The 21,758-nt window shown below is 53.0% G+C and overlaps 2 protein-coding genes across 8 annotated transcripts in view; one reads left to right on the top strand and one right to left on the bottom strand.

The window, feature by feature from the left end:
* The first annotated feature begins 224 nt into the window (after positions 1-224).
* Positions 225-8,832, top strand: DMAP1 (DNA methyltransferase 1 associated protein 1). Its single transcript, XM_046003457.1, has 10 exons — positions 225-604; positions 1,144-1,235; positions 1,494-1,689; positions 6,640-6,798; positions 6,927-7,094; positions 7,361-7,546; positions 7,675-7,746; positions 8,012-8,084; positions 8,224-8,519; positions 8,721-8,832. Exons 1-10 carry the CDS (start codon positions 500-502, stop codon positions 8,778-8,780), a joined length of 1,407 nt encoding a protein of 468 aa, XP_045859413.1. The 5' UTR covers positions 225-499; the 3' UTR covers positions 8,781-8,832.
* A 394-nt stretch (positions 8,833-9,226) lies between these two features.
* The window catches only part of ERI3 (ERI1 exoribonuclease family member 3), a 125,979-nt gene continuing 113,447 nt past the window's right edge, over positions 9,227-21,758 (bottom strand). For all 7 annotated transcript variants that reach the window (XM_046003495.1, XM_046003467.1, XM_046003477.1 and 4 more), the window contains one exon: positions 9,227-9,756. In XM_046003495.1, the coding sequence (XP_045859451.1) occupies positions 9,674-9,756 (83 nt within the window). In that variant the 3' untranslated portion in view covers positions 9,227-9,673. The remainder of the gene's footprint in view (positions 9,757-21,758) is intronic.

Below are 21,758 nucleotides of genomic sequence, written 5' to 3'. Positions count from 1 at the left end.
CGCTGTTTTTATTGCCCGAGATGCAACAGAGCAACGTAGAGCGGAAACGCCAGAAATCAGGAAGCACCTGAACGTCGGCGAGCTGGTGGAAGCCAAAGCCTGCGACGACCTCACCACACTCAGCCGCTTTCGCACTGGGTTGCCAGCCGGCTCCATTACCGCGCAGCACAGACCGGAAGTGTTCCTGCCGGCCGCGTTTCGAGTGCGCACGATCGGAAGTTTCTGTCCGCGGCTTTGCGGGGATCGGGGAGCGGTGGCCCCTGCAGTCAGAGAATTCAGTGCCGAGGCGCTGGGGTTTTGGAGGCAGACGGGGCCGTTAGGTAGACCCAAACGGTGGGAAACAGGCCGAACCCCGACCACATCTGGACTTCCCTCTTCGTAGCGGTCCGCCTCTTCACCCCGCCTCAGTTGGGGCTGAAGTGGCTCCGCCCCCTGGCCTGAGCCTGGTCCCTTCTCTGGCACTGACCCTTGACCTCGGGGCGCTCCCCCATCAGGTGCGATGGCCACAGGCGCGGATGTGCGGGACATACTAGAACTCGGAGGTCCAGAGGGGGATGCGGCTTCCGGGACCATCAGCAAAAAGGACATTATCAACCCGGACAAGGTAGCGGGGGCGCCTGAGAGCCTTGGGTACTGGGAGTGAAGTGGGGAGCAGTGACAATGGGAGAGAGAGGGGGGAGAAGGGGTGCGCTGCTGCGCTCCTAGAGAGATGGGCGGTAGAAGGTGTGACATAATGGGACAGTGTTATCTTGATGAGATGGGATGGAGGTGGTGGGGCACCCGGTGGGGACCAAGAGAGTGTGATACTCCTGAGATGAGAGTACCAAAAGAGTGAGACTCTTGTAGGATACTGGGGCAGGGTGGCACCAGGTCGGTGTGACGTTCTGAGAGACGGTGGAAAAGTATCTTGTACTCTGACAGGTCGGGGCTCTACCCAGCGAGGTGGGGTTGGGCAGGAATGACCTGCTTCAACTAGAGGTTTCCCTGTGAGTGGGCCTTCCCAGTGTGTGGTTATGTGTCAAGTGTGTATGCGTTATCATTGTACTTGTAGGTGCTGTTTTGTTCAGGGATTGGGCTTGGCTAGACAATTTTCAGGGAAGGGAGTCTAGGCTGTGGTTCCTATCCTGTGGTTTCTCTTCTCAGAAAAAGTCCAAGAAGTCCTCCGAGACATTGACCTTCAAGAGGCCCGAGGGCATGCACCGAGAGGTCTATGCACTGCTCTACTCTGACAAGAAGCAAGTACTAAAATCCCAAGCACCCTAGGTTCTAGTCCCTGACCAGTCTGCATGTCCCTATCTCCTGGTTTTCTCTGCCACTTCTCTCCCTGATGCCCCCCCAGTCGGGGCTCCTGCTTGCTTAGTAGGATGCAGGAGGAGCTCAGACCTCTCATTCCAGGATGTGACTTCCTTGCTCCAGTGTAGATCAGCCTGGGTCCAAAGGCTCTCTGCACACCTCTGACTCTAACCTCTCATCTCTCCAAACTCTGCTGCCAGGGATGCACCCCCACTGCTACCCAGTGACACTGGTCAAGGCTACCGCACAGTGAAAGCCAAATTAGGCTCCAAGAAGGTGCGGCCCTGGAAGTGGATGCCGTTCACCAACCCAGCCCGTAAGGATGGAGCTATGTTCTTCCACTGGCGACGGGCAGCTGAGGAGGGCAAGGACTACCCCTTCGCCAGGTTCAATAAGGTGAGCCATCACCATTTGGACAGAGGCCAACAGAGCTACTCGGAGCTACTCCTGGGAGCTCTCAGCCTCCTGGGGTTGGCTCCAGAGGCATGGTCAGTCTTTGTGTCAACCGCGGTTATTCCCTCAGTCCACATGGCATATGCCTGCAGGGTGAGACTTCATGCATCTCATCCGCCCATGGGATCCTGTCCTTTCCTGGGCCTGGTCTGGTTTTTGGTGGTTTCTCTTGGCCCTTTAAATGTTGCTGTTCCTCAGAGCTGTGTCCCTGTCTCTCTGTACTTTCTCCCTAGTGGGTCTCATTTTCTCTGTAGCTTCGGTTGCCTGTTATATGACAGTGACCTCACTTAATATCTTCAATCATTTACTTAATGTCTCTTCGGGTGGGCCCCACAAGGACTTCAAGTAAGGTACCCCTGAGCAGAACTCATCTGTTCCCTCTCTTCCTCACCCATATCAGTGAATGGTACCACTGTCCACGCAGCTACCCAAACCAGAAACATGTGAATCATCCTTGAGGTCACTTCTCCTGTAGTCTCTAATTATTTCATTCAACAGTAGGACCAAGAAGGCAGGGAAGGATAGATGACAAACATGTAAGCAAATAAATAGGATTCTTTCAGATAAGAGCCATCAGTGAAATGAAATTAGGATATGAATGGAATATGAAATGAGTTAAAGAGTGAACTTGTAGGCCATAGGGGAGGCCTAATTTAGATAATGTGGTTAGGATGGGCCTCTGTGAGAAGGTGGCATTTGAACTAAATCTCAGTGATACATTGAATCATTGAGTCCACTGATTCTGTTTCCATAATAAACCACATCTGCCTTTGTTCTTCATTCCCTGTGCCGGCACCCTCATCTGAACTGAATCATCTCTGGTCTAGATTACTAAGGCTCAGATGGAGCAGGGCCTTACCCACACTCTCCCAGCCAGTGAGAGGCAGAACTCGACTAGGCTAGGATTTCCTAGGCTGTTGTTCAAGCCATTATATGATATGGTGTCACAGTCCCTGCAACCTGGAGCAGCCTCCTCTTGGAGGCCAAAAACACTGGGCCCTGATCCCAGGGCTTCAAGTCCTGACTTTTCCCCCACTCAGCCCAGTGTAGCCAGCCGTACCTGCACTGTTCTGCCTGGATGGCTCACAGGCTTCCCGGACTGAGCACATCCGGATGTGACCCTTCATTCTACCTCACCTCGAAGGGACCTGGTTTTCCTCTATCTCACCACCATCCTCAGACCCCCTAAGTTCCAGTGGAGGGAGAGGCTGGAGGTACAGGATTGAGAAGGGACAACCAAGAGGTGAGGTGCTGAGATGGGAGGGAGGGTTGAATGAGACAATTTGAGAAGACGAAAGAATGTTCATTTTGTATTTGGTAAAAGCTGCTTCATGCCAAGTCAAACCTTAGGGATTCAGAACACAGAATTACACCAGCAACAATAACTACCCTCAAGAAACTCTCCATATTGTTGGGGAGGGAGTGGGCAGAGGCACAGGTAATTACAGTCCAATAGGATGCATGCTACTTGGGGAGGACTTGAAGGCCATGGAAGCTTCCTGGAGCAGTTAGAGCTGGAGTTGTGTCCTGAAGTATGTCACCAGGCAGTGTTAGGAACAGAGTGTAGTGACTTTTTCAGGCAGAGGGCCCGGCAGGAGCAAAGGCATAGATAGAAAACCAGTCAAATGTATGGTGTGCTGCAGGCATTTCCCTCCTGATGAGCCTAAACCCGGCATAGGACATGGTGCAAGATGAGGCCTGAGAGGTCAGCAGGGGCTAGTCAGTCAGGGCTTGGCAGCCCGGCTCAGGAATCTAGGCTTGGCCCTAATATCTTTGGGTAGCGACTGACAGATTTTTAAATAGAGTACTGTCAGGATCCGATTTGAGTCTTGGAAAGATGGTGGTGACTGCAGGTGGAGAATGAACTCAGAGTAAGGTAAACTAATGATCTTCCTTCCAGTACCGCTGGTTCCTGGGGCCCCACTCTCAGTCTGTGGCTCCCCAGCTGCTCTCTTGCTCAAGCCTGAGACATGGGGGTCACCTGTGATGGTGTCTTCCTTTACCCCTTATGTCCAGGTGCCAAGTCTTCTGGTTTTAACCCAAAATTAGGTCTGTGCCCTGTTCCCTACTTTCCACTGGTGCAGTTTTAGTTCAGATCTCTTCACTTCTCACCTGGATTGTTTCCAAAACCTGCCAGCTGGCCTCCCAGAGTCTTGTTTCCCCTTATCTGTCCTTACTGCTGCCAGGGTGGTCTCTATAAAAGAGAATCATGATCATTTCACTCTTCTCTTTCAAAGTAACCTTATTGTTTCCTGTCACCTCTTCCCTGACCAACCCTTGTCCCCAGGCTGGATCAGGTGTCACTTGTTATACCCTTAGGTGTACGGTTGGCATCAAACTCGCCACACTGGACAAAATTATTTTTTCAGCGGACTCTGAGCTCTGAGAAGGTAAGGCCACTCTTTGTCTTACTCAGCATTCAGCACTGGTGTTCTCAGCATGGGTCTGGCAGGCCCAGGATAAATATATGCTGAATGAATGAATGTTTCCCTCACTTGACTGTGAGCCCCTTGAGAGCAGAACTGGCTACACAGGTCCTGAGCTTTTTTTTTTTTTCCCCCTTAATTAAATGGAATTGAAATACTTGGAAGGGATACTTAACCAAGCCTGGGAAACCAGAGAGACTTCCAAGAGGAGCTGATACCTATAAGAGGCCAAAAGGATGAGAAGTTAACCTATGTAGAGGAAGGAATGTGGAAGTGGAAATGCACTTCAGGCAAGAACAACAAAGGCTGAGGGGAGCCTAGTGAGTTCCCAACACTGCTAGTCATTTGTTTGGAACTTGGGGCACGTGAGGGTGTGGCTGCAGAGAGGCTGGGTCATCCACCCCTGTGTTCATTGGTTGATTCTGTAAATATTCATTGATCCTTAGAGTGTGCCTGTCCCTGTGCTGACCTGTGCTTTTGAGGAGTTTGTGAATTCGCTAGAAGACACTTTTAGTGTAGTAGAGAACTTCTGAGGGTTTTAGGAAGAGATGGGTGACATGATCAGATATTTATTCTAGAACAGCGCTTCTCAAATTATCTGTGATGAAGGGCTTAAAAAAAATAATTTCCAGTCCATCAGAGACTGACAGTAAGGTGACAAGAAAAGACAAAATACAAGTCCGTGTTTTTTGTTTTTTGTTTAACTTATTAGAGAGAGAGCAAGGTGGGTGGAGGGGCAGAGGAGAGGGAGAGGCAGACTCCCCACTGAGCAGGGATCCTGACATGGGGTTTGATCCCAGGACCCCGAGATCACGACCTAAACCACCCAGGTGCCCCCCAAACCACGTGTTTCTTCATATTCGATTCAGTAGGATGTGATTTCTGTGAAATTGTCATAAAGGTTTCTAAATGCCTACTCTCACTTTCCATACTTAACATAGACCACTGGTACCAGTTTGCAAACAGCAGTGGTCTACAGGCTGTCCTTTAGGTCGTAGCACTGGTCAGAGAGATCACATCTTGGATGCAGAGGGAGAATTGTTTGGAGGGGGATCAAATGGAGACAGAGAGGCTGGTGGGGACGCTGTTTCTCTGATGCAGGCAGTGGTATTGATGGTCTGGACTGGGACGTGGCAGGTAGAGGTAGAGATCCTGCCAGTTAAAGCCCCAGCTTTGTGGAAGGGGAGGGGTCAAAGGTAAAGGTAGGAGTTAAAGATGCTTAAAGATGCTTTCTAGTCTTCTGGCTTGGGCACCTGTCTTGGCTAATGGTGACATTGACTTAAGAATCAACCTGAAAGAGCTAGAAGTTTGAGGGAGGGTGATGAGCTCAGTACTCATATATACTCATATACACATATTTTTCTTTTGAGGTATAATCAACATACAATATTGTTTCAGGTTCCTATTTGTGTATATTGCAAAATGATCACCACAGTAAGTCTGGTTAACCTCTGTCACCTGAGCATATTAAGTTTGAGGTGTATGTGGGACCTCCAGTAGGAGAAGTCCAGGAGGCAGCTAGAAACAGGGTCTTGAGAGCAAGCAGTTTTAAAATTTTATTTATTTATTTGACAGACAGAGATCACAAGCAGGCAGAGAGAGAAGGGGAGGCAGGCAGAGAGAGATGGGGAAGCAGGCTTCCCACTGAGCAGAGAGCCCGATGCGGGGCTCGATCCCATGACCCCGGGATCATGACCTGAGCCAAAGGCAGAAGCTTAACCCACTGAGCCACTCAGGTGCCCCAAGAGCAAGCAGTTTTAGAACCAGTGTGTTCTTTGATAGAGAAAAGGGACTTCCCTAGTCTAGCCTAACATTGACTCCTTTCTGGGGTTTCTGACTGACTGGCTCAGCTGGTGGTGGTGCTTTTTGTCCCTGAGGAGGGTCTGGGGGTTGGGGCATGGCAGGAGGGAGGCAGGGATGTGTGCAGGGGTGCATGAGCTGGGAGTAGGATTCAGGCCCCTTTTCTGTAGAGAGATGAGACTTTGGCCTGCTCTGGGGAGCTGCAGGTCTCATTGTCACCACTGGGTGGCAGCAGTGCTTCAGACAAGGGTTCCACTGACTGGGGGATCCTGGGCCTTTCTCCAGTATTTAGCCATCTGCTCTACTCCAGAGTTAACTTTTGCACTCCACAGAAGCTCTTACATGTGAGCCCCTCACCTTAACCCTGGGGACAGGAGCATGCATCCTGTTATTGAGGCTCTGGGGCTGAAGGCATGGTCACATTGCTCCTGGGCCCAATCCAGAGGCAGGCTACAATCCTAGCCTGCTGGGGTCCCTGGGCAAGCAGTGTGTTTTCTCACCTGGAGACATCGTTTCCAGGCTTCCATGTGCAGGGCCCTAGGCAGAGGGTTTGCTTTGGTCCCGCCTAGGAATGGGCTGTATACAGATCACAGGCTATGACCACAGCGGGCTGAAGCCTGCTGGCCATGACGTGGTACGCCCCTACTCTGTCCCTCTGTGCCAGTAGACTGTGCAGGTTCCCGTGTACTCAGAGCAGGAGTACCAGCTGTACCTCCATGACGACGCCTGGACTAAGGCAGAGACGGACCATCTCTTTGATCTCAGCCGCCGCTTTGACTTACGTTTTGTAGTAATCCACGACCGCTATGACCACCAGCAGTTCAAGGTGAGCTGGTGTTACGCATTTGCATGTGTGTCCCACCCCTGTGCCTGGCCGGCCCCCTGCCTTCATGCGACCCCTTCCCTGTGCCTCTGGGCACTCACTATCCATTCCTACCTTGTCTTTATCCTCAGAAGCGTTCTGTGGAGGACTTGAAGGAGCGGTACTATCACATCTGTGCCAAGCTTGCCAATGTGCGGGCTGTGCCAGGCACAGACCTCAAGATACCGGTGTTTGATGCTGGGCATGAGCGACGGCGGAAGGAGCAGCTGGAGCGTCTCTACAACCGGACCCCAGAGCAGGTCAGTCCCTGAAGCCCTTTGCTTTCATCCCACAGGCTCGCAGTTCCCTACCCTCCCGGTTCCCCCACCGCCCCGCCTAGTCCTTCCTGCCTAGTCCTTCCTCGCTAGCCACTCTCCCCACTCCACACCCCTCCCCCTCCCTTGAGGTCCCTTTCCTCTCGGGGTGGCTCACGGACAGGCTAGTGGCCCTGCAGCTCCTCATCTGCCCCGGTCCCCCCCCCACCCCTGCCATGTGCCCTCACACTTGGGGCGTCTCGCTTTCCCAGGTAGCAGAGGAGGAGTATCTGCTGCAGGAGCTGCGCAAGATCGAGGCCCGAAAGAAGGAGCGGGAGAAGCGCAGCCAGGACCTGCAGAAGCTGATAACGGCGGCCGACACTACCGCGGAGCAGCGGCGCACCGAGCGCAAGGCCCCCAAGAAGAAGCTACCCCAGAAAAAGGAGGCGGAGAAGCCGGTATGTAGACTGAGTCAGCCCAGTTCAGATTGCGGGGCTCCGAGGGCACCCAAAGCTGGGAGGGCGTCAGGACTAACCCTGGGCCCTCCTGCCACTGTGCCTAGGTCTCCATAACTTCTCTCCCCCAGGCTGTTCCTGAGACTGCAGGCATCAAGTTCCCAGATTTCAAGTCTGCCGGTGTCACCCTGCGGAGCCAGCGGGTACGTGTCACCTCCACCGCCTTGCTGGGGCCCTGGGCTCCCCGCAGCCTGCGCGTGGCAGCTGTGGCCCTGGAGCACCGGGAGGGAGGGTGCCATGTGCTTCAGAGAGAGCTCTTGGGGGTGCGGCCAGGCTGAAGTCAAAGCTCTTGCTCTGTTCCACAGAGCTCCCTCCAGGGGTTCACTTCTCTCCCAGTCCCCTTGCCTTTGGTCCCCGTTGTCCTTAACCACTTGTTGGGAGAGGGCTTAGCAGCCTGGGTCATTGCAGATGAAGCTGCCAAGCTCCGTGGGACAGAAGAAGATCAAGGCCCTGGAGCAGATGCTGCTGGAGCTTGGTGTGGGTGAGTGGGGACTGGGCCTGTGGGACCTGGCCACCTGTGGCTCGCAATTAAGGCTGGGCAGGGGAGGGCACTTTGCGTCGCTGGCCTTCCCGCACACCTTGGCTCTGCTCTGCCTGTGCCCTCCACCAACCGCCTGCAGAGCTGAGCCCAACGCCCACGGAGGAGCTGGTGCACATGTTCAACGAGCTGCGGAGTGACCTGGTGCTGCTCTACGAGCTCAAGCAGGCCTGCGCCAACTGCGAGTACGAGCTACAGATGCTGCGGCACCGGCACGAGGCCCTGGCCCGGGCTGGCGTGCTCGGGGGCCCCACCACGCCAGCGTCTGGCCCGGCCCCAGCCTCTGCGGAGCCGGCAGTGCCTGACCCCGGTCTCGGCCCCGACCCCACCAAGGATACCATCATTGATGTGGTGGGCGCGCCCCTCACGCCCAATTCGGTAAGAGCCCAGTTGGGCAGGGGTAGTGTGATCGGCCGGCCCTGCTCCGTCCGGTGCCCGCGGTTACTGTGACAGGTTCTGAGACTGAGGGCAGGACTGGGCGGCGGTGGGCATTACCCGCCCTGAGTGTGAAATGCATGCACCAAGCCCAAGCAGAGCTTGGGGGGGCCACTGACTCCATCGCCTTCTGTGTCTTCTTAGAGGAAGCGACGGGAATCCGCCTCCAGTTCCTCTTCTGTGAAGAAAGCCAAGAAGCCATGAGAGGCCACAGTGGGTGCGGGTGCTGCTGTGTAAATAGAGCTGCTGAGTTGGACTGGGCTGCTTCCTTTTCCTTCCCACCCCTGGCTGGGGAGGGGGCGGTCACCACACCCACTCCACAGGGGTGGCCTTGGGACCTGCCCGCGTGGATGCCCCAAGCAGCCTTCTCACCACTGCTAGTGTTGCCCAAACATCTGTACTTGGTTCTGCTCTCAAGATGGTTCACACATAGCTGTAGCTTCAGATAACCAGCCACTTCAAACACTGCCTTGTGCTTAGACAGTGCCCGTGGCCCTGTGCTCATTCAGGGAGGGTCTCATAGGTGTTCCAGTGACTGCCAGCCGCTCCGGTAGCCTTCAGCCCCAGAGCAGCCCGGAACATGCGCTAACCCCTGTACACCTTGGACGGCAACAAGCACAGCAGCACCCGGTCCACACACACCCACAGCCTCGTTTCCCCGACTTTATTCAGTGGCACGTTCACAGCGGGGATGGGGGTTGACACAAGGTGGGGCCTGATCTGTCCTGGAGCCCTGGGGGCACCACACACCATGCACTACAGATGGGAGGGGGCACAGGGGGGCTCAGTGGCCCCAGCAGAAGCCTGTGTACCAGGGAAGAGGCGGTGAGTGCCTGGGTCCTCCTAGCCCAGGCCCACAATGGGAGGGGCTAATACTGGGCTGAGGTTGAGGGATTGGGGTGGGGGGCACAAAGTGTCTGCTCCAGAGGGGCCGAGTGGCCAAGCCCTTACCCAGGGCACAAGCCCACAGGGCAGGCTGGGGGACACTCTGGATGTAGAGCTGTGCCACTCTCCCTTTTCCCCTCTGGTGAGGGAAAGGAGGGTTCTGGGCTGGGCCAAGCAGCTGCCCTGTCCTGCCCCATCCCGTCCTCGGCCAATCAGAACGGCTTTGATGTCTGCTTGAAGATGAAGCCTTGATACGCAAGTGTCTTCATGATGTTGGCAATGTTCTTGCAGTCATCTGAGAAGAGAAAGAGAGGACATTTAGAAGGGGCCCAGATCCTTCCCTTCTGTGCCCACAGGTGCTCTTACATGGCTGGGGGAGGGGAGCAGGGTCAGATTCAGGAGTCATAGGCTCTTAACCAGGGGGTCCTGTCCCCTGGTGGCAGCATCTCCAGCCTCATGTTGGGCTGGATGAGACTGGGCCAGCAGGAAGCATGGTCTCAATGCTGCTCAGTCCCATAATTCATGCTGGAAATTGGCCGGCATGTCCCGCCCCGGCCCCAGCGGTGATGTATGGGCGCCGTCGCAGTAAGAAAAAGGCAGAGTAAATGTGTAATTTCTCCCTTGACGGCCCCCGGCCGCTGGGCGATCCTTCTTGTTGCCGCCGCGTGGGGACGGCCCGTCCGCCACACTCCGTCTTCCCGCCACCCGCCTTGATGTCTCCATTTCATTACTGTGCGGCCATTCATCACGCCCACGGCCAGGGTGACTTTGCCGGCACTTGGGTGTGTGTGTGTGTGTGTGTGTGTGTGTGTGTATGTGTGTGAGAGAGAGAGATGTGGCCCAGGCCATAATGGCTGGTAACGAGGCACAGGCCTTGGCACTTTTGGGCCAGGGACCTGGGAAGCCTGCTCTGGGCCCCAGGCTTGTGTGCTCCAACAGCAGCCTGCCTGGGCCCCTGCTCCGATGGAGCCCAGAGCAGTGGAGAGGGTCCAGGTCTGCGGTTCTCCCACACCCTGGCCTGCAATCCTCCACTAGACGTGCCTGTGTGCTCAGGCTAAGCCCTGCCTCTCCCACCCCACTAGGCTCGAAGCTGGTGCTGGTCAGGCTTCAGTAGTCTTGTCTCTCTGGCTGTTTCTAAGTACATCTGCTCCTGCCAGACCCTGTCACAGCAGTTTCTCCAGTACTGATCCCTGTGAGAAACTCCTGGAACCCTGGCGGCTGCAGGAGCAGGTACTCTGGGCCTTCAGTATGATGGACACCGGCCAGGACTTGTTCTAATGCCACCAGCAGGAGGTGCAGCTGCCCAACACTTGTCCCTCTACAGAAAGCCAAGGATGGAAATACCCAAGTGCCCAGGGTTTTTCTGTTCTACTGCCAACAACACCAGCCTGCTCCCCATCCCTTCGCCTGCCTCTCCTCCCACCCCTCTCCCACCTCCCACAGATGCTCCTGGGCCATGACCAGGGCCTCAGCCGCTACCAGCCCTCATGGGATCGATGCTGTGATTGCAGAAGCGTTATACTTCGATGTCATAATCAGGTGCGGGGTGGTGGTAAGGTCAAGGTGGGGTCAGGAGGCCTCTGCATCTTTCAGGAGGCCAACTCCTTCCACTGAGCCCTCCAGCCTGCCCTTGCTAGAACCTTAGACTAGGAAGCAGGGCCCAACGAAGCTAGAGAAGGGCTGTGGGAGCAGGAGTCGGCCGGCCCAGGTCCCATGTCATTAGCCAGACACGACTCTGAGCCCTGTTTAGGGCAGATCAGTCAGTCGCACACCGTCCTGTTTAGCCGACCTCAACATGAACATACTCAAGGGGGATATGGACATGAAAAAGTGATACAGGACCCAGACACGGGGACACCCTTTTCCTCCAGGGACTCAGGAAGCCACGAGGGCTGGTCTGAAGCAGGACAGTGGGAAGACAGATGGGTGGGTAGTGGCGGCCATGGCAACTCCAGACGTGACCCGTCCCCGTGGTTTATGGGCCGGACACGCACCCCGCTCAGCTGAGGCCCTGTCATTTGTCTCCCTTAGTGTGTATGCCTGTGCTGTGGGGGTAGAAGGTGGAGGGAGCGGGCTGCGACAGGAGTGAGGCAGCTGACAGGAAGGAGAGGGGGCAGGAAGATCTGTGTGGGAGGGGCAGGCTGGAGATGGGGCAGGAAGGGCCCTGGGAGCAGGAGGGTTTATGATAGGGTCCAGAGCTGTGATGGCACCGTCAAAAGGTGCTACGATAGGGTGATTTTCTTCCCAAAGATGTCTGGCCTTGTCAGGGCACCTCCAATCCTTCCTGTCTCCTGTACTCTGGGGACCATGGCCGCTGTGCATATTAAGAATAAGTCCCCTCGTTATCTGCAATTACCCAGCGGCCACACACCTCATTTCTTCCAGCAGAAAAGAAAATTAGTTTTCTATTGACTTCATCTGGCTCCTCCCTCATTGCTGGACAAATCGCTCAATCTGCCTCCCCTGGCCCAAGTGAATGTGCCCAGCCCCTCCCCCCAGGCCACCAGCCATCCAGAGAGCCAGCACTGACCTCCCACCTGTGCCTGGCCCCAGTCAGTCCTTGACCTCTCCCCACTGGACACACTGGCTGGCTTGTCCACGCCCTGAGCTTCAGCAAGCCCTGAAGATCGCTATCTCCTGCCTGCACCTCTCCTGAGTTCTGGAACATCTCTTTCTAGATCATGTAAACTCAAAACATCCAGTAATGCACCAATATCCTTCCCACATGTCTTCACTAGTGTTCTCCATCCCAATGAACAGCACCCCGAGTGCTCCCAAAGAAGCCTGAGAATTGGGCTTGACACTTTGCCCTCTCCCTCCCCAATTCTTAAGCATCAACTGTGAATTTTATCGTCTGTTTAATCATCTACTTCCCTTCATTCTGGCAGCACCCCCCACCCTCACCGCCCAGGGCAGACCCCATCATCTCTTGCTCTTATACAGCCTATCTCTCTTTTTTCTCCCTCTAATTCATTCTCTTGTAGCCCAAGTGATCTTTCTTACACAAATCTGATCACATCCTTGTCTCTTTAAATCCTTTCAATGGCTCCTGCTGCCCTCAGGTTCAAGGCTATACTCTTTAATATGACTTAAAGGTAAAGGCCCTATAAAAAACGGGTCCCTGCTCTCTCTGGTCTCACCTCTGCCATTCTCTACCCCCAATCCCTGTGTTCCAATCTCCAGGAACCACTGTTTTCTGAAAATGACAAAGACAGACCCACTTCTAGTCTTTGCCCACTGTCTGTGTGCTTGTGGCAAGTGCTTAAGTTTCTTTGAAGTTCAGATTCCTCCACTAGGGGTGATCAGGGATGCTACCTGTGTTAACTGTGAGCACTGAGCAGGGGACACCCCTCCGCACCCCGTCTTTGTCAGTACTTCAGGTTTGGAGTCCTTCCTCTTTTTGGAGGGACGGCAAGGATGCTAGTTTCCCGGGTGACCCGACGGCGAGAAGGTAAATCCCATACCATCTATGGCGCAGATGACAGAGAGGCCAGCACACGTGCTGAGACCAACTGGCATTCACTGCACAAGCTCACACTGACTACTGATCCTGTTTACTGAACATTCTGCAGTCTTAACTTGTAACCGGTCCACTACAACAAAGACCCAGACTGGGGAAGACACCTGCTTCAGTTCCCCAAAGTCCGCGATATGGCAGTTGTGGGCTTCCAGCCCAGGCTCTTTTTCTAGCCCCGGAAACCACGTGAGTCAGTGCAACCTACTGAGCAGTTTAAAAAGTCAACAGTATGGTTAGAAGATGAGGAAATGGAGCATAAGCAAAGAGACAAATCTGGGCCTTTTAACAGGCCACAAGTTCAGAGAGAGCAGCAGGGTGAAGCTGGTGACAAGGCCTCTGGGAGAGTCCTCTGCTTAAAGCCCAGGGGCCACATGGTCAGCAGCTCCCCCTCTGGCATCTCCCACTGAGCTAACGAGGCCAGCCTGATGCTGGCATGGTGTAGAGGGTGAGGGGCGGGAGGCACACAGCCTCTTGCCCACAACAGAGGCCTCCAAGGTAGGTCTTCCTTACCTCCAAATTCTAGAAGACTAGCCTGATTTTATATTCCTACAGGGTTATCAGCTTGTGATAAGATGACTCTCTTCTGTTTGCGGCATTAATACTCTTAACGTTGGAAATATTTTTATATTGCAAACTCTTTAACGGGAGATGTGCAGCTGCTTAAATCCGTCAGAGAGGTGAGTGGGGCTAGCACCTGACAAAGGATAAGCATGTTGGCTGGGCCCAAGGGTAGTCAAATATCTGCTTGGCAAAGCTGCTAGCGGAAGGAGGGCTCAGACCACGGAGGACACCCAGTGAGAGCTTACACAGGACAATGACCTGAGGCTGACATGGGCCAGTCAGGAGCACTTGTCTGGGAACCGAACAGTAGAGGGCTTCCAGGAAGCAGGGCCTGGGTGAGGGCCACCCTCAGGAGGGAAAGGGCCCAAGGAAACTCTTAGAGAACCATTTATTTGTGCATGCTTTCATTCAGCAAACACACACTGACACCTCCGCGTGTTGGGTGCACACGGGCCAAGCCGGGTCCCGGGCCTGGCTGCAGACCCATCAGAGGTGTGGTGTGAGCAGTGCTGCAGGAAAAGTCAGCACAGAAAAGGCACTGAGGATGGGGAAAGGAGTCCTCAGGGACAAAGCCAGGCAGAAGTCTAAGGGCATGTGGGAGGGGGCCGGCCAGCAAGCTGGGCTTGGAGTCGGGAGGTGACCCCGGCATAGTGAATAGCACACGGGCACCTGGCTGGAGGGGAAATGTAGTGTGTTCAGAAACAAGTACTTAAGTCTAGCAGGCAGTGGAGGTGCTGAAGAGTAAGAGGCAGGCGTGTGGCAAGAGACGAAGCTGGACAGGCCGGCAGTGACTGGCCAGAGGAAGCCCTGCAGACAGGATGCCAAGCTAAGGAGTTTCAGAGCTTACTACTCCGGGAATGACGGGGAGACGCTAACCGATGTGAGGAGGGGCAAAACAGAACCACATCCGCATTTCATAATAATCACTCAAGGATTGGAAGGGTTAACCCTGAAGGCACAGACACTGATTAGCAGACTGTACCATGGTCCAGGCCAGAAACAGTGGCCCAAACCAGCCCAGTGGTGGTGGAGACAGAGGTGGGGATGTACGGATGGTGCGGAGACATGGACAGAGGCAAGAGCTTTTAAAGGAACAGAACAAGCAAGGCTTATTAGGGGGAGACAGAGTGTGGGGCTATGGGTGGGGGGTGAGTCTAGGATCTTAGCACCACCCACAGAGGTAAGGCAAACCTGAGGTGGTGTAGGTTTGGGGCAGTGGTGACCTTATTGTAAAATCTCGAGATTCCTATGGGACATGTCAACATAGCAGGCATTTCCCTTACAGCTTCTAGGCTTTGTATCTCACTGAAAAAGGCCTTCCCTATCCCAGTGCTATTAGAAAACTATCATATATTTTCTTCTAATACTTTTGTTTTTATATTTAACTTTTTAATCTGTCTGGAATTTATTTTCATATATGGTGAGAAATAGAAAATCTAACTTTACTTTTTTTCCCCCAGTGGATAGCCATTGTCCTATCACCATTGACTGAACTGTCCACACTTTCCCCACCCTTCTGAAATGATGCATCCATTATACATACAATTCCCATACGTGCGTCTGTTGGAGTGAGGAAAGAGAATGAACATGAAATGATCAAAGAGACAAACTGGACTGGAGATATCGGGGGCAGAAGGGTGACGTGCTGCTGACTTTATGGGGCTGCAAGGCAGTGTGGCCTAAAGGAAGATTCAGACAAACAGGAGGCCTTCTGTCTCAAAAACTCAGCCTGGTAAGCACACTTTCTTAGTGATCTCCAGGAGCTGGGGAGGAATGGGGCCAGAGCCCATGGAGCAGGAGCCAGGAAAGAAGGGGTGGGAACAGCACTGGGAGCAGGAACCTTGGTAAAGACAGAAGAGCAAGAACCCTGATGTGTTGACATTCTAGAACCTCATTTTGCTGCTGCATCTTTCTGTCTGTTAGCACATCTTGGCAGCATTGTGTCTGAGAGCAAAGGGCCAGTGGGTCAATGCTGGGCCTGCTTGACAGAGGACTGCCATATTAATAAGTCCCCAGCTCCAGAGGGGACATACTTATACTAAAAAACTATTTGTTCTGGGCGCTTGGGTGGCTCAGTGGCTAAGTATCTGCCTTCGGCTCCAGTTGTGATCCCGGGGTCCTGGGATTGAGCCCCACATTGGGCTCCCTGCTCAGTGGGGAGCCTGCTTCTCCCTCTCCTACTCCCCCGGTTGTTTTACCTCTCTCACTGTCTCTCTCTGTTAAATAAATAATAAAAATAAAATCTTTTTTTAAAAAAAGTTATTTGTTCTTTGGCTGACGTTTAAATTTAATTGGTGCCCTATATTTTTATTTGCTAACTGGGCAACTCTATGCTGGGGGCCAGCATCTCAAGCTACACTGGGTACAACTCAGGGTACAGCAGCACAGGGTAACTCAGAAGGAAGACAGGTAGGACTGAACCAGCAGAGGGCCCTGGATATCCTGAGATTCTGGGTTCGAATCCAAACTCCATCACTTCCTAACTATGAACTTGAACAAGTTACGGTGTTATTTCACCTCTCTGTGTCTTGGTTTCTTCTCTTCTAAAATGGGAACGATAATGATAATTATAGCAACTACTTCCCTCAAAGGGTTGTTGAAAGATGAAATGAGTTTTTATTTGTGAAGTGCTTAAAACAGTGGCTGCGTTAGTGATTATTATTGTGGTTGCTATTCCAATAATATCCAATAATAACGTTATTCCAGGAGTAATCCCCTGATATCCCACAAGCCCCTATACCTTGTCCCAGACATGGCCCATGCAGTCCCCTGGGTGCCCAGACAGGGCTACCCTGGCCCACCTAACACCACCCCCAGATACAGACCCCTGTCCCCAGACACGGCTCCCACAGCTCCCTCTGCTCCCCCACCAGTCAGGGTCCTTATAACCTCAACTCCAAAGTGACCCCTTCTTCTAGCCCCTCCCCTCCGCCCCCTCCACCCCACCGAGGTGCCTGGAGGTGCCACAGGGCTGATGGTGAAGGATGACGGTGGTTCCACAATAAGGGGAAAAGGCAATTTCATCTTGATTAGCAGGCGATTTCTCTCTCCGTAATAAGCGCGCTCCAAATAATTAGCGTGTTTTACGTAATAATGAAATTACAGAAATGCAGTCCACTTATTCAAACAACTCACCATTACCATATTTTTAAATATTAGACTTAATTAGAGTTTATCACTTCAGAGAAGTATGCGGACCGAAGATGTTTTTAAAAAAATCCTCATAAAGTGTTTATTAAGCGCTGGTAAAGCTGGGATAATGATGTGTTTGGAAATTAAGGCAATCAAACACTTACCGCCGCTCCTGGAGGCCGGGCATGGAAATGAGGCCATTACACGCCCATTACCCGCCAGCTCACAGCCACTTGGGGGGCGGGGAGAGGATGTGCCCGGCCGAGAGGGCATAGTGCCCGGAAATGCCTATGCCAACAGCCCGCAACGGCCTGGCCGGTGAGCAGGCGTCAAAGCCTTATGTCACTCACATTTGGCCACCAGGAACCCAACTCAGACTTGGCCACACAAATGACCAGAGGGGTCCCAAATGCCAAAGACGACACTCAAGACCAATCCTGAACTAGATTCCCAGGCTGGGCAGGACCTGTCACCTCCATTTAGACCCTAGCGCTGAAGGGGACAGAAACCAGCTTGGGCAGCCAAGAGAGGTCAATGAGAGGAGGCGGAGGCTGAGGAAGCCACAGATCCTGAGCAGGTGACCGCTCCCAACTCTGGGCCACACGGGAAGGGCTAGCTACAGTGAGGGGAGAAGGGTCTAGGAGGGAAGTGTGGAACTGAACCACAAGCCAAAGGTACAGAGGAGCCAGGGGTCAGGCCCGTGAACACACCTGGATCAGGGAAAGCAGGCAAGAAGGGTGGTGGGAGAAGGGCTGGTGGCTCCAGGCCCCATTTATCCCAGTGAATAACTAATTCCAGAATTTATAGTGCTGGGTTTTTGTTCTGTGGCCATTTATATCTGCGAGGGGAGGAAATGAAGAGGCAGCGCGGACGCCACATCTTTCTGTGTTATTGCTTGTCTGCCATTTGCAAATCATTATTAATTGTGGGCCCTGGTGGCGGGCTGGGCGGGGGCCGGGCTGGGTACATCCACATAGCTCTTCATCAAGGACCCCAGCCGCTGCCCCAGAGAGCCAATTACCCCGCCCTGATTGGGATCAGATAAAGAGGGAATTTTTACAAATTAGGGAATAAATAGAATTTCCACACAGGGCGCGGGCAGGACCTGAGAGGCTGTAATGAAAAACCATCCGTCACCATCAGCGCGGCCTGGGTACGCAGCCCCGGCCCTCCCTCCCCTTGTGGGCCCGCCCTAATGCTCAGGGGCCTGGGTGTACAGGTCTAAGGACATACCCCCCACCCCCATCCCAGGCCCAGAAGCAGGGAGAGGACTTCCCTGGCAGGGTATCTCTACACTCTTTGGGTTGAAGAGGCCTGGGCCCCAGCTCCAACCCTTTCCCTACTGCCTCCTCTTCCTCTGGATGTTAACAAGAAGGACACTGAGGTGGTCAGGAGAAAAGCCAGAGTTGGGGACCATGGGGCACCATAGCCCCTACAGCTATGGCAGCTCTAGGGCAGAGCCCCGGCCCTGTGGACCACTCACTCTGGGCTCCCATTAGCGCTCCTCCCCTTGGATCATTAAATATGTATATCTTATTACACGCCTTGTTAGAGTATCGAGCTCTATTGACTGATGATAAATCCTGAGCCTCGTCCTGGCCATAAATTTATCTGGAGATGATGAAGACTCAATAATCTAGTCAGGCAGATAATATCATCGGGCCTTAAAAAAGATCATTACATTATATGTCAGAATTAAAAGTGAAATACGCCGTAGTAACAGGGCGGTTGCTCTGGCCATTACAATAGGTGCCCGCCTCCCCCACTCATTCCCAGCCTAGGCCCCATCCAGGTAGAGGGGCTGAGAAGCCGCGCCCTCCTCCTCCTGACTCTGGGATACTACAGCTAGAAGAGCCGGAGGTTAGCGAGATAACTCAAGGCTGAGTGAAGGGGACCTGGCCAGGAGTGGGGTGAGGAGCAGAGGCAGCTCCAGAACACAGTTGAGCACCTCTGCCCCATTCCACCTTACCCTGTCCCTAGGGGTCTCCCATGGCACTATCTTCTGAAGGTCCCTGAGTGGCTCCAAGAGGAAGGTGACAGGGCCTTAACCTCTTCCAGAATGGCCTGACCAACCAGGGAAGATTTTTTCCAAAATGCCAACACTGGGATACAGACAGGTTAGGCCACTTGTCTGTACTGCCCCAGGCACCTGTGACCTGTCCCCAGACCCATTTGCTAGCAGCCTCTCTGAGGCCTTTCTCAGAAGCATGTGCTGGCAATCCAGACCCTGATCACCTCCTTCCCAAGAGACCTGCCTGCCACAGCCTCTACAACATGTCCTTGGAGAAACTTGCTGCCAGCCTCTTGGATCTTTGACCTCAGCACTAACGACTGTTTCCGCTGTATCCCATTTCTAGTCATTTCCACAGTTACACCTTCTACCTTTTTAACATCCTCCACTGCTCTTCCTTTGAAATATTAAATTCAAATCTCCCTAGTTACTGGCACTAATACACTTTTCTTTCATCTCACTGGAACCTTGAAACATGAATACCTCTGCTCTCTCCGGATACACCACCTGCCTCCTGTCTACTTTCTCCCCTGTCTACTTGTGACTGCTTACCCAACAGTCATTCTCTTGCTGCCAGCCTGGCAGAGCCCACTCCTCGCTCATGGGACCAGGGGTGAGTCCCCTGGGTCTGAGTCACCTGTGGTGATCCCCGCCCCCTTGCGGGTCATTGGTGTAGGGGTGGCCATGTGTTCCTGCTAGCGAGAATGAGGGTAAGTTTGCTGAAGGACCTGCATGGAAAACTTTACTCTTATGAAAAGAAACACGAGGAGGAAACAGTCCTTTATATTCTGCCGGATGTTTTCATGTCTGCATATAATGTCTAGGACTGCAGAAGCCATCTTCCAACCATTAGGGGAGTTAGCCTGTGAGGAACATGCTGAAGATAACACAACAGAAAAATGGGAAACGTCTGGGTCCTTTATGACATTGCTGAGATGCTGAATTAACTAATCCTAGGATTACCTTATCTCCAAACTTCTGTGAGGTAATAAATCCTATTTTTTAAAGATTTTATTTATTTACTTGACAGGGAGAGCTCACAAGTAGGCAGAGAGGCAGACACAGAAAGCGGGGGAAGCAGGATCCCCACTGAGCAGAGAGCCCGATGTGGGGCTCAATCCCAGGACCCTGGGATTATGATCTGAGCCAAAGGCAGAGGCTTAACCCACTGAGCCACCCAGGCGCCCCAATAACTCCTATTATTTAAGATACCTTGCATTGAGTTTTCTTTTTCTTATAGCCAGAAGCATACTAACTGATACAGAATGTAAAGACAGGAGAGAGAATAACAGAACAAATGGGCCCTATAACATAAACTTGGCTGAAGGGAGGAGGAGCAAAGGGCAATGAGGGTGCTGTTATTTCGAGCCAGGAAGCTGGTAACTCTTGTTATGCTCTCTTGAAACACCTGACCAAATTGTTTCCTGCTATATCGCAAGACACAGGCCATGTTCTACTAGAAAGGCTATAAGAGTCAGGTTTTGACGGGAACCCATATGAAAACGGAGAGGAAAGAAAACTCAGCTGAATGAAGAAAAATTTTTTATGTCTATGGTTTGTGATCTAAGTTGCCTGAAAGCCCTGTGGCTCCACAAAGCCACCAGGGGCTTAGACTACTTCCTTCTGCCCTTTTGAGCATGTTGCTTCCAATTTCCAGGTTACCTCCTGGTCCAAAATGGCTTCGGAAGCTCCAAGCATCACATCCACATTTCAGGAAAGAGGAAGACGGGAACAGCAAAATAATGTCCTTCCCGGCTGAGTCACTTCCTTTTAAAAGTATCATTCCCGGAGGTCTCACATGCTTTTCCTTTTACTTCACTGGCCAGAACTCAGGGACGTAACCGTATCTAGCCGCACGAGGAACTAAAATAAGTGGTGTTTTAACTGGGTACACGCTGCTGCCCCTAGTGATACAAGGGCTCCATTTAGTGAGGAAGGAAGACAATGGCTATCGGATATGTACCAAGCAGTTCCCATCCTAGCAACATGACCAACACACCTCACACAGGAGCCGGCCTTCCATGGGCGATCATCTCAGTCCTTTCTTGCCAATATTCTCAACTCTCTTGCTCCCTTTTCTTCCCATCACCCGTGCCTGGAAAAACCTAGAATGCCTTCTCTCTGCTTGCCTCTGGGCGGAGCGTGACTAGAGAACATGGCAACCATACCGATCTGTGCCTCTTACAATCAGTCCGCAAGCTCACCCGGTTGTATAAAGCCACCCAGCCGGCTTCCTATGTTCCTGATCAGTGTGCACGCTCTCTCCCTTTCTCCCTGGCGGCAATGTCGCGTTTGCTCTAGTTCCCACCATTCTCAAGTCCCTCTCCCCCACCCCTCTCCCACAGTTTGGTCACCTACTTCACAGGAGACATAGGGGCACTCTTCTCTCACCTGCTACAGGGGGAGGAGAGAGGGCGCATCCTGATGGCACGTCTAAAACCTGCCCTCGCTCTACCTGGGTTCTCCACCACACTTCCTTTGGGGGGGGGGCATTCCATGCTAAGCAAGCCCCTTTCTCTCTGACAGAGCCTCAATGGTTTTTCTGCACTGCTTCCTTAACATAAGCATGTAAACATATCAAATCTCTCCCATCTTTAAAAACAACCTCGCCTTAACTCCCTCCCCCCAACCCCCTCACCCCTCCACCCCCGTGCCTGATACCCAACCTCTCCTCCCTTTCATAGCCAAACTTCCCAGTCAACACTCAAGGCCTCCTTCCCTCACTTCCCGCCCTACAACCTGATTTCCCCACCTGCTTCCTACCAAACCACTTTCTCGAATGATCCTTCCGACCTCACAGGGCTCAAGTCCAGTGGTTTAGATCACCCAGTAGACTAACTCGTGCCCTGAAGCTCTTCTCTGGGGCTACGGTGACAGCATCTTCCCTCCCTCCCCGACTCCTTCAGTTTCTTTGTATGTGTCTTTCTTCTGATGTCCCTACAGAGTGGGTATTGCTCTGAGCTGCCACTGGCCCCCTTCTCACTCTCCATCCAGCCCTGAGCCTTATCCACCCTAGACATCCCAGTGATTTCTAAACCTATATTCACACTACCACCACCCTGGTCAAGGGCACCAC

Source organism: Meles meles, chromosome 1 (genome assembly GCF_922984935.1).
Source record: "Meles meles chromosome 1, mMelMel3.1 paternal haplotype, whole genome shotgun sequence".
In the NCBI taxonomy this organism is placed as follows: Eukaryota; Metazoa; Chordata; class Mammalia; order Carnivora; family Mustelidae; genus Meles; species Meles meles.
This window is presented reverse-complemented; position numbering and strand designations above follow the sequence as displayed.

Coding starts and splice junctions, on each gene's coding strand:
- DMAP1 (XM_046003457.1), top strand. CDS start 500: ATGGCCACAGGCGCGGATGTGCGGGACATACTAGAACTCGGAGGTCCA. Junction 1,690..6,639: donor CCTTCGCCAGGTTCAATAAG/GTGAGCCATCAC, acceptor CTGTGCCAGTAG/ACTGTGCAGGTTCCCGTGTA. Junction 7,747..8,011: donor TCACCCTGCGGAGCCAGCGG/GTACGTGTCACC, acceptor GGGTCATTGCAG/ATGAAGCTGCCAAGCTCCGT.